Here is an 11,977-nt window from a genome sequence, read left to right as displayed (position 1 = left end):
TGTCTCTACCCCGAGAGAGGCCTGTACTCTGTAGGGACAGAAGCACTCTCATCAAAGTCAGAAGTGGAAGCCTTGAGTGTGTTACAAAAATTGGCCACGATTTTGAAAAAAGTAGGTGCCTAAAGTGAAGCAGCAGAATATCTGAGCACCCATCTGTAATGGGGCCAGGATAAATGCACCTCTGTGAGGTAGGGACGTGCTGGTATCTCCGTTATACAGGTGGGGAACTGAGGCACAGAGAGATTAGGGCCCAGATCCTCAAAAGTATTTGGGTCCTAACTTCCATTGAAATCAATGGGTGACGTTAAATCAGTGGAAGTTCGGAGCCTAAATACCTTTGAGGATCTGGGCCTAAGGGACTTACCCAAGATCAGACAGGGAGTGTGTTGCAGAGCTTGGACTTGAACCCAGGTCTCCCAAGTGCCAGACTAGTATCTGAAAACAAGAGGCCTGATCTTCAAGTGGGGAGTGCCAGCTGTTCTCATTGACTTCTATGGGAGCTGTTGGAAGTGCTTCACTTTTCAAACATTTATAAGCAACATGGATCCACTGGAACTCATCCTGGAAATGAGTGCAGAACTGAAAATGGATCTTGAGTGCAGAGTGGATATCATTCCTACCTGGTTGCAACTGACATAGAATTTGAACCCACTTTGCAGATCTATACGTGACAACATAGGGCGCGATGCAATGGAGAATCAGGCTTGAAAAAGTGTAATAAGTTCTAAATATTTTCATTATTATTGTTGTTTAAACCAATCTACTACAGCACCCCAAATTTGTTTTATTACGTTTTGTTTATGCTTTCTATTCTTAACTATTTCCAAATCAGCCGGCATCAATTCCTCCTTATTGGCAATCTTGGTTATTATCACAGCTGTTTCTCTCACTTTACTCAGTGATTTTATGCGTTCCTGGTATCCAGGCTTTGCTTCCTGTTCTTCTGACAGGATCAGCAGGTCAATATGTTCTGGAGTGGACAGTGGGTTTGGTTTTAAGGCAATTTCTTGCAGGCGTTGGAGGCTGCGAGATGATATTTCAATTATCTCTAGCACTATCTCTTCCACCACAGCATATTCCTGAAAAAGCTGCTCAAATATCTTCTCAGTTGTCATCACCTCTCCAGACGCCTTCTCATACTTTTCCTTCAGTTGTGCATAGGTTTGTTTCTCTTTTACTACTTCATAATCCCACCTGTACTTTTGATTGAAGTGAATGTTCCACTGACATTTACCTGGACAAACAGTGCAATGTCCAGACTTGTCCATAGCAGTACACCAATGCTTTTTTTTATCATCAGCAATACCACAGGGGTAGTGGCACGTGTAATGACACTGTTGGCAGTTTGTTATATAATGTTCAGTAACCTCTATCTTTATTGGCACTGTTTTTTCTACCTCGTACTCAAAGTCTTTATTGGCTTCCATATCACCCCTGTGCTGTTCCAGAGCTCGATGGGTCCTTCTCAGTTCCTCTAGCTTCATCAGACCAACTTTGATTTGTGGCTGCAGGCCTTCCACAGCCGTCTGCAGTGCCTGCCGTTCTCTGAGAACTTCCTTCGTCAGTGTTAAGCTTCTTGTTTCTAATTTACCTAGAGAGTCAAAAAATGTCTTCATGCTCATCGCTCCCATTTTCCAGAACATTTCATCAAAATTAAAACTTCCCGCAGCAGTTCCAGCGTTGCTGGCAAACAGTGCAGAGTTATTAAATTTGAAATGAATGGGCATGCCCTGACCATCTTTAGAACATGGCACATCAGACTCTTTAATGGCCTCCAGAACAGGGGGTGTCTGTCCGTCTGCAAAGGTGATCAGGATTTGTATATTGTCTTTTATATCCTTCCCAAAAATGGAGAGCACTGAGTCAAACACATACTTCTGGGCATGTGTCAAACGAGCGAGTGAGGCCTGAACTACAACACAGACGGCGTCTATGTGATCAGTGGCCCCTGGGATGGAGAAAATCTCTCGGATCTGCCTGGTTATCTCTTTGTCATGGTCTATCCCTCTGGTATCACCAAACCCTGGGGTGTCTATTATAGTTAGGGAGTAGGGGACTTGGAAGCCCTCTTTGTAGTTGACCTCGTAGGCAGTCACTTCAGACGTCTGGCTCTGGGCTTGGCTTCTGCTTGTAATTTCATGGATTAGTTTGAACCTGAATTCATCTTCCCATTGCACACCCAAGACATAGTTGATCATCCCATTGATGAGTGTAGTTTTCCCTGACCCAGTTGCTCCCATCACCATAATGACTTTGTTAGGGACCAGCAGGTTCTGTTTTCCCAGCCTGTTCTTTATGTAAGAAACATTAGGACCTAACGTTGTCTTCTCTAATGGAAGGGTATAAACTAATGGCGAACCTTCAGTTATCAGAGACCCTTGCTTCACAAAATCTTGTGCACTTGTCTGTGATTTTGCTGGAGATGTTGTAGGTTGCTCATCTCTTGCCACAGTGCCCTGCCTAAGGGAATCACGTGGCTGCTTTTTTGATTCTTTCCTCATTGGTGTTGAAATCAGAGTCTCTTCACTTGGGTCACTGACAGACCCATCCGCACACACAGCCGACACTCGGATTCTGTAGAGCTTCTTAGGCATCAGTCCATCAACGTTACAGAACTCTGTTCTCTTTTCTGTCTTTCGTTCCAGCCATTTTCTTTCTTTCTATGCCTTGCACCGTCAGCCTTCTCTTTATATTCCACCTTATACTCCTTTATAACAACTCCATCTCCAGTAACAGTTGGACTCTCCCATGTGAGGGTTACAGCAGATGGTGCTACATTAGTTGTTTCAGGCTTCCCAGGAGGGTTGGTAGGAAGAGTCTTCACAGTATCACTCAAATCGCTGCTCGCACTGAGCCCTGGTTTGCTCACTGCAGCGTATCGGAACTGGTACTCGGTTTTTGCATGTAGCCCGGTTACTGTGAATGTCTCTTGTTTGTTATTTACATTCACAGCCGTCCAGTTCTCCTGCCCTGCAATTCTGTACTCTGCCCGATAGCCGGATATCGCAGCCCTTCCATAGGCTGCTGGTTTAAACGTGAGCTGCACACGGTCATGTCCGATTCCATCAATCACAGGAGGAAGAGGTTTTGAGGGAGGCTCAAATGCAGTGCTTATTTGCTTTCTACCTTTATACAGGTAAATAGAAGCTACTGGAATGTTCTTATTTAAAACAGAGGTCACAATGAACCGAGTCTTCACATTGGACTTATTAATGCTGGCAAAATCTGAGAAGGATTTTGCAGATTTTAGTATTTTTTCGGACTTCTTCATACGGCTGACCCCTGGTGTGAATTTTGGCTCTTTAGGTACATGTCTGGTTCTTTTTGGATCAGATATTTTCCTCCCTGTTTGGATTTGAAACCAGTGTTCTAACTCTGATATATATTCGTCTTCTTCCTGTAATGAGGTGAATGTAAATGAGACAGTGAACTGAATTGTGGTGTCTAGTAAAATTTCTTCTAGCTTTTTTTTGGAAGATATAGTGTCCACTTTATTGAATTTGGTAAGGTAAAAATCCACTAAATTAATCTCTTCTTCCTTTTTATCCAGAAATTCCATGAGACGCTGGTTACTGAATGGCGATTTATCTTTCTTGATTAAAATATTCATCAGGTCTATGTCATTTTCTCTACCTCCACGAATAGATGGTAAAGTTTCTGCGAGCTCTTTCTGGAAAGTCTGTCTGTGTTGCTTACACAGAGCTTTGAATTGCTGGATTTTCCTCTTGATTTCGGGGAAGGTTGAGGCAATTGGATTCTTCACCATGTCATTGCATTGCATGTCTAGTTCTGTCAGTTGCTCCAGGGCGGTTTGAACATCAAAGATCAGTGCTATGCTGATCTCCCGCACCAGCTGAGCAGCTTTGGAATCCAGCTTGGTCAGCGGGTACAGCCAGACTCTCACTGGTACGGCCTTCTCCCCCTTGTTGCCCAGCATCTTTGGGAGGGTGGAGTATATTTTCATGGCATCTTGGTAAGTAGCTGGATTGTTCTCAAGAGCAAAATCACCATAAAACTTACAACTAAATTTTTCAGCTTGTGCTTTTTCCTTGTCATCCATTTTGAGAGCTCCTTCCCCTTCGATGGAGACCAGGGGTATCTTTTTAATCATAACCTGGAGATTTCCCTGTATCTTTTGTACGTTCTCAGAAGAAGAAAGTTCCCTATCAAACACAAAGAAAGCCTGAGCCCCGTACAGCACAGCCGTGACCACATGGGTGGCCGTGCCTTGGTCAAATACTTCAGGGTAAGAGACATTCTGGCGCCCTAAATGTTTCATGGTCAGCTGCTCAAACTTTGTTGTTGTTGAATACTGCAGAGTAACTCGGGCCTGATGTTGAGAGTTCTTGGTGTCGTTTAAGTATTTGGCAGATCCATCTACTTTAACCAACCCCCCCAGAAAACTGGCCTTCAGCGATGCTGTGACATTGAGGGCAGAGGCCTTGTCTTCAATGGTGTCAGATACAATGATCTCAAATTCAGTCTTTGGTTGTGGTTTTGTATCCACATTGTTTTGAAGTGTCTCCAGGTCCCATAAAGTGAACCCTGGAAAATCACAGATAGACATATGGTTAGTGACAGAAGAGAGAAGAATCTGATATGGTGACATATTTGTTCTCAAGGACTTTATCTGAAATTCAAATGCAGATAATAAATACAGAAAGTAGAATTAAGAACATAAGATCAGCCACACTGGGTCACACCAATGGTCCATCTGGCCCAGTATCCTGTCTCTGACAGTGGCCGGTGCCAGATGCTTCAGAGGGAATGAACAGAGCAGTGCAAATAATAAGTAACCCGTCTCCTGTTGCCCATTCCCAGCTTCTGGCTGTTGGAAATTTTGGTGCACCCAAAGCATGAGGTTGTGTCTATGACCATCTTGGCTAATAGCCATTGATGAGCCTATCCTACTGGAACTTAGTTAATTCTTGTTTTGAACCCAGTTATGCTATGGCATATGAATTCCATGGCAGTGAATTCCACTGTCTGACAGTGCGTTGTGTGAAGAAGTACTTCCTTTCGTTTGTGTTAAACCTGCTGCCTATTAATTTCATTGGGTGCCCCTACGTCTTGTGTCATGTGAGGGAGTAAATAACACTTCTTTATTCACTTTCTCCACACCAGTCATGATGTTACAGATCTCTATCATATTCCCCTTTAGTCATCTCTTTTCTAAATTGAACAATTCCCGTTCTTTTAATCTTTCCTCATATGAAAGCTGTGCCATATCCCTAATTATATTTTTGCCTTCTGTGTACTTTTTCAATTCTAATATATCTTTTCAGAGATGGGGCAACTCATGCTGCATGCAGTATTCAGCTGTGGGCATACTGTGGATTTATATATTGGCATTATAATTTCTGTTTTACCTATCCTTTTCCTAATGATTCCTAACATACTATTAACTTTTTTGACTGCCACTGCACATTGAGTGGATGTTTACAGAGAACTGTCCACAACACCAAGATTTTTCTTGCGTGGTAATGGCCAATTTAGACCCTATGGTTTTGTATTTATAGCTGGGATTATGTTTTCCAATGTGCATTACTTTGCATTTATCAATATTGCATTTCATCGGCCATTTTGTTGCCCAGCCACCCAGTTTAGTGAGATCCCTTTGGTATTCTAAGGCTGAAACCTTACCCTCAACAGCCTTCTTACTTTTTCCATTGCCCAGGCTTGGATTTCTGCTTTCGGAAGATTCAGGTTTTGCTGCTCTTGGGAATAGTTCCTTCACTGAGGTCATCTCTATTTAGAGCTATAGAATTCTTGTTAGCAAATGCCCCCGGGAAGGTTGAAACCTCACTTAGTTATAACCCCTTTTTATCTCCATTGCTGAACTTTTCTTTGGACTGAGACGAAGCAAGTTGAATGGTTTTTTTTGTTTCTTTGTTTTTTGGAAAACTTGAAAATCAAAACCCTTTAAGCCATTGACCTTTAAATAATTAGTCAATTTCAGAGTCCTGGGTCCAGTTGAACTAGGCTCACCCAAGAGGGAAGAGGGGAAAAAAGACTTCCAAATCCATCAACATCCACAACTTCTCCTCTGCTCCTGGTCCTCTCCTCCCTGCCCAATCTTCCCTCTCCTCCACTGTCTTTGCCATTGATATTCTCTATTCCACGCTCTCTTCCACACTTGGTCCATTTGACCCTCTCTCCTATCTCAAGATCTACTCTCCCAGCATGGGGGGGGGGGGGGAGAATAACTGTGGAGCTAATCTGATGTCTGATGCCATCACATTGCTCACTCTGCTGGTGTGTTATACCCCTTACCTCATCCGGTGTCTGTCCTGTCTTTGAGACACAGACCATCTGCTGCTGTGTCTTTGTATTGTGCCTAGTGCAATGCGGCCCCATGCTCCACTATCTCTGCTCCTGCTCTCATCCAGCCAAGTGTATCTGGCAGAAGTCCCACTACCTGGCTGACCCGCTCCACTAAAAATTTACATTCTCCTTCTACAGCTCTGCCATCTCCCTAGCCAAGAAGCACTGCTTTGGCACCCTCATCAGATCCCACACCCACAATTCCAGGTGGCTCTTTAGGCCTTTGATTCTCTCCTTAAACCCTCTCTCTCTCTCTTTGCCCCTCATTTCTCTCCATTCAGGATTCCCTTTGTCAAAGAAGAATTGACAAGGTCTGATAGCACCTCTGCCTCCCTTCCCTGTACCTTCTTCTGCCATCACCCGCACCAAGGTTTCTTACATGCTTTCCTCCTCTGATCCCTCCAGCGACCCCAGCAGCTCCTTCCTATCCCATCTCCTGGTCATGGCTCCAATCTCACCCCTTCCTTCATCTTTCTGCTCTCCCTTGGTTCATCCTACTCACTTTACAAGCACACCTTAGTGTCTCCCTGTAGCAAGGTGCTGTGGCCTTCTCAGAGCCTGGGTCCGAGGAAGGGCCACGATGCCCCTGCTGGGCAGATCAGGACACTGCAGGCCACAGACCATGGGAGAAGAGGGGCGGGGCCAGGACAGGATGGGGAGATATAAAAGGCCGGCCTAGCAGCTCAGTTAAGGGGAAGCTGCTGACAGAGAAGTATGTACCTTCCCTGAGGGTGTGGTCTGGGCCTGACACAGGTCCCGTAGCTGTGCAGAGCAAACACCCCACCGACCAGAGCCTCAAGGGCCTGCCAGGGCTGCCGGGCCCTGGTGACTGGGAAGAGCTACCGGAGGCTGCTGACTGGGAGGGAGTTCCTGAGGCCAGCCACGACCTAGAGGAGCTGCCCGTCACCTGGCACCTGCCGGAGCTGCCAGAGCCCTGTGTGCTGGAGGACCCACCAGGACCCTGCCACCTGGAGGAGCTGCCATCCGCTGATGTCCCTGAGGAATTCCCAGACCTGCCGCCAGCCAACGGTGAGGAATTAATGGGACTCCCACTAGCTGTCTACCCCAGAGGAAGACCCCTGGCTCCAGGTACCCAGGTTCAGGGTGGGAGGAAGTAGCCCAGGGGCGGCCAACTACAGTTTAGCTGAGCTTGTGGTTGCACCAGTGTCAGCCTGTTGTGGCTGGAGCCCCGCTGACCCAGTGGCAGAATCCTTTTGCCACTGGTAGGGCCCTGGGCTGGGACGCAGTAAAGTTGGGGGGCCTGCATCCTCCTCCCCCCCTTTTCTAGCCACCCCGGGACTGCTTGTCTCCTCGGATCTATTGCTACCGAAGATACTGAGCCGGGGACCCATAGACGCCTTGCCAGCCCTGTCTGCTTGAGGGCTGGGGGGCTACTGACTACTTTGGCTGCCCCGCCCTGCCTGAGAGCCTGAGGGTTATAAACTACCTACCAGCTCTGCCCCGCCTAGGGGCCGGGGACTAAAGACTCACCAACCCTAGCTTTTTCCCGCCGTAGCCAAGGCGCTGTGGTCTTCCGTGGAGCCCGGGCCTGAGGAAAAGCTGCAACACCCCCGCTGGGCCGGGACACAGGCCTACAAACCTCAGTAAAAATAATCCGTTCTTTGTCAGCCTGTCAGCTACAGCCCTGGGCCAGATTCATCCCAGCACTGGCCCTGCGGCTGGTGCAGAGAGGTGGCTCTTACTCTCAGGGCTGCCTTGACTTGTGCCCTGCTTCAGTGGTTCCTATGAGCCACTGCAGAGATGTAAGAATGTCCCAGCCATGTCTCCCACAGGCCCGTAGCACTTCAGGTCACCCCTTCTCTCATGCGCCCAGGCACTAAGGAACCATGAGCAGAGCTGCCCTTGTCAGATTGTCTCACGTGTTATTGTTTGTGCTTGCAGACTCCTTGTCAGCTCCGCCCCACTTGGGGGCCTGGTGCTGAAGACTCATGTGAACCCACTAACTTTCTCCTTTTTGTAGTGGGAGGCCCAAAACTGGACACAATACTCCAAATGCGGCCTCATCAATGCCAAATAGAGGGGAATAATCACTTCCCTTGATCTGCTGGCAATGCTCCTCCTAATGCAGCCCAATATGCTATTAGCCTTCTTGACAACCAGGGCACACTGCTGACTCGTATCCAGCTTCTTGTCCACTGTAACCCTCCAGTCCCTTTCTGCTGAACTACTGCCTAGCCCGTTGGTCCCCAGTCTATAGCTGTGCATGGGATTCTTCCGTCCTAAGTGCAGGACTCTGCACTTGTTCTTGTTGAACCTCATCAGATTTCTTTTGGCCCAATCCTCCAATTTGTTTAGGTCCTTTTGTATCCTATCCCTACCTTCCAGAGTATCTACCACTCCCCCCAGCTTAGTGACATCTGCAAACTTGATGAGGATGCAATCCACCCCATCCTCCAGATCATTAATGAAGATTTTGAACAAAACAGGCCCCAGCACCGACCCCTGGGGCACTCCGCTTGTGACTGGCTGCCAATCAGAAATTGAGCCGTTGATCACTACCCGTTGAACCCGATGATCTAGCCAGTTCTTTAACTTGCTGGCAAGAATTATGTGGGAGACAGTATCAAAAGCTTTGCTAAAGTCAAGATATATCACATCCACGACTTTCCCCACATCCACAGAGCCAGCCAGCTCAGCATAGAAGGCAGGCGAGGTTGAAGGCAAAAAAGCATTGCCACCCCCTGCTGCAAGACTGAGATACAGCTGATCCACATGGCCTTTGCTGAGAGGGTGGGTGGACAGGCCTTTGCGGGGGCCAGGGGTGCCACAGGGCAGTCAAGCAGGATGGGGGTGCTGCAGGGGGCACAGAGGGGTAGGTGGAGCTAGAGGGTACTCAGTGCTGGTACTTGGGGGGAGCCAGGGCGGGAGGGTGGGGGGGTCCAGTGCTGGGTTGCAGGTTGGGGGGAGGTCTGGCTGTCTGCCTCATGTTGTTTTTATCCCTGGGCGGTGCAGCGCAGTGATCCCAGCACCAGGGGGAGGAGCCCAGGCACGTCACTGCGCAAGCACCCTTAGCACATCGCTCCATCCCCTGGGCTTTAATCCTCAGTTCATAGTTTTTTTCCACCCCCCAAATTTTGCAGATCTAGGCGACCACCTAATTTGCCTAGTGGTTGCACCAGCCTGTATCTGTAGATAGTGCAAGGCAAGAAGGAACCTACAGGGCCCTGAGTCAGCAGGGAAAACGTTGAAGAAAGCTCTCCAGGTGGGGGAGATACTGTAAGCCCAGCTGGGACCCTTTTGTGATTCCTCTCAAGGTTCCAACCCACAGTTTGGGAAGCACTGCCTTATGCTTTTTACACTTGCTGTGAGCAGCACTTCCATCCTTCTGGTTGTTTGGACTCACAGGCTTGGTGTCACCTTTGACTCAGTCCTTTCCCTGGACTCTCACATCCAGCCTGTGTCTTCCTATGTCTTCCTACACAACATCTTCAGATTCAGCCTTTCCTCTCATTTGGGGCTGGGAAGAGAGTGGAGTAGAGGCACCTGGCCAGTTGTTACCCAGTGCTGGGAGAGACCAGTGGAAATCTGTGATATTTTAGGCAGGATCTTGGACCCAAAGCATTGGACCTGTGCTGTTCAATGCACAGACAGAGTGCCTGCTTGTGACTGATGGTGAGTGTCCCGGGCAGAGAGCTACAATAGCAAAGCTGTAAGGCACTGAAGAGTTACAGGGTAAGAGGGGACTCAACGCTGCACCAGTCTGATTGGACCCCAGAATGTGAAAAGCTGGGCGGGGCTGCAAGCACTTTGGAGAATAGTATTAGAATTCAAAGTGACCTCGACAAATTGGTGAATTGGTCTGAAATCAGCAAGATGAAATTCAGTAGAGACACATACAGGGAACTGCAGTTAGGAAAGAAAAATCAAATGCACAAGCAGCTACACAATGGGGAATAACTGGCGAGGTGGTGGTGCTGCTGCGAAGGGTCTGGGGGTTAGAGTGAATCACACATTGAATATGAGCCAGCTGTGCGATGCAGCTGCAGAAAAGGTCCCTATCATTCTTGGACGTATTTACAGGAGTCTTGTCTGTAAGACACAGGAGACAATTGTCTGTTCTACTCTGCACTGGTGAGGCCTCGGCTGGAGAACTGTGTCCAGTTTTGGGCACCACACTTCAAGAAAGACGTGGACAAAGTGGAAAAAGTCCAGAGGAGAGCAACAAAAATGATAAAAATTGAGAAACCCGACTTAGGAGGAAAGGTTAAAAAAACTGGGCATGTTTAGTTTTGGAAAAGAAGACTGAGGTGGAGACCTGAGAACCATCTTCCAATATGTTCAGGACTGCTATAAAAAGGACAGTGATCACTTCTTCTCCATGTCCACTGAAGGCAGGACAAGAAGTAATGAACTTAATCTGTAGCCAGGAAGGGTTAGGAAGTTAAATAATAGGGAAAACTTTCTTCCTACAAGGGTAGTTATGATCTGGAACAGGCTTCCAGGGAGGTTGTGGAATCCCTGTCACTGCAGGTGTTTAAGAGCAGGTTGGACAAACACTTGTCAGGGATGGGCTAGGTTTACTTGGTCCTGCCTCAGCACAAGGGGCTGGTTTGGATGATCTCATGATGTCCCTTCCAGCCCAACATGTATGTGATGCTGTGAGATAGGGCTGTACTCCAGTGCTGGACTGGTGGGAGTTCTATTAAACTGGGAAAGCAAACATTTCATTTGTACACAGCTCTTTTCTTGCACGTCAGAAGGGCCACGATCCCAATGCACATACATCCTGCCCCATGCAAAAACCCCACACCGTGACCCCTGTGTTCATGTGCTGGGCTGTTTCCATAAACATTTCTGGGCCAGTTGTACGCAGCTCACTCTCTGCTATAAAGTGGTTCAGGAAGTGTCTCTTTCCTTCTTTCCCTCCCCAGTTCAGGGGCTACCAGCATTACCTGGAATGAGGGTTTCATTGCGGCAGTCATACAGCATCCCCAGCTGGAAAGGGCGGCCCAGAGCAGGCATCACAACAGTAGCATGTGACACAGCCATGGTTTAATGTCTGAATGCTTTCCTCTGTGTCTCACCTGCAGGAAATAATAGGAGTTAAACTGAAGCCCATCCGGGACCAGATTCAGACACGGCTCTTTGGTTGCCGATGTCAAACCTTTCCTGACCAGGTGCTCTGGTGCATCACAGTAACACACAGATTTGTGAGGATGACAGTGCATCATTTCAGGGACACACTCAAGTGCATCATGGTGGAGCTCAAAGGAGCATGGAAAAGGGTTCTATGGACAGGCTGCATTTTCTCTATTTAATCCCATCTTTTTCTTATTACTATTTGTGTTGTTGTAGGGCACAGGGGCCCCATTAATGGACCGGGAACCCATTGGGCTAAGTATTGTATAAACACAAAACTAACCTGCCCCATGAAGCTGACAATCTAAGTATAGGACAAGAGACATCAGACAGAGACAGACACACAGGGGAGCACAAGGAAACCCTAAGACGACACTGGTCAGCAAGATGGGCAGTGGTCTCAGCACGCCAGCTGCTTCACCGTCGTCATGTTTTTTGAAGGCCTCATCGTCTGCTACGACTCACATTCCATTGTAGATCTCGGCTGCCGTTCCTTAGTTCTCCAGCAGCACCAGCTTTGTCCCTCTTGTTTCCCAAGGTGAGTTAGAATACG

At 47.7% G+C, this 11,977-nt stretch overlaps 1 protein-coding gene across 1 annotated transcript; it reads right to left on the bottom strand.

Annotated features, from left to right (window-relative positions):
- Positions 1 to 890: 890 nt before the first annotated feature.
- On the bottom strand, positions 891 to 11,334 carry LOC137147323 (uncharacterized; the record flags this gene model as incomplete). Its single annotated transcript, XM_067539334.1, is given in 3 exon segments — positions 891 to 2,653; positions 2,656 to 4,545; positions 11,238 to 11,334. Coding segments are annotated over 3 exon segments (3,750 nt in total), but the record flags the coding sequence as incomplete, so codon positions are not given.
- Positions 11,335 to 11,977: the final 643 nt, after the last annotated feature.

This window comes from Emydura macquarii, unplaced genomic scaffold, assembly GCF_026122565.2.
Source record: "Emydura macquarii macquarii isolate MOO-44397 ecotype Brisbane River unplaced genomic scaffold, CSIRO-AGI_Emac_v2 contig_532, whole genome shotgun sequence".
NCBI classification, from domain to species: Eukaryota; Metazoa; Chordata; order Testudines; family Chelidae; genus Emydura; species Emydura macquarii.
Note: the sequence above shows the minus strand (reverse complement) of the source record. Positions and strands in the feature narration are given on the sequence as shown.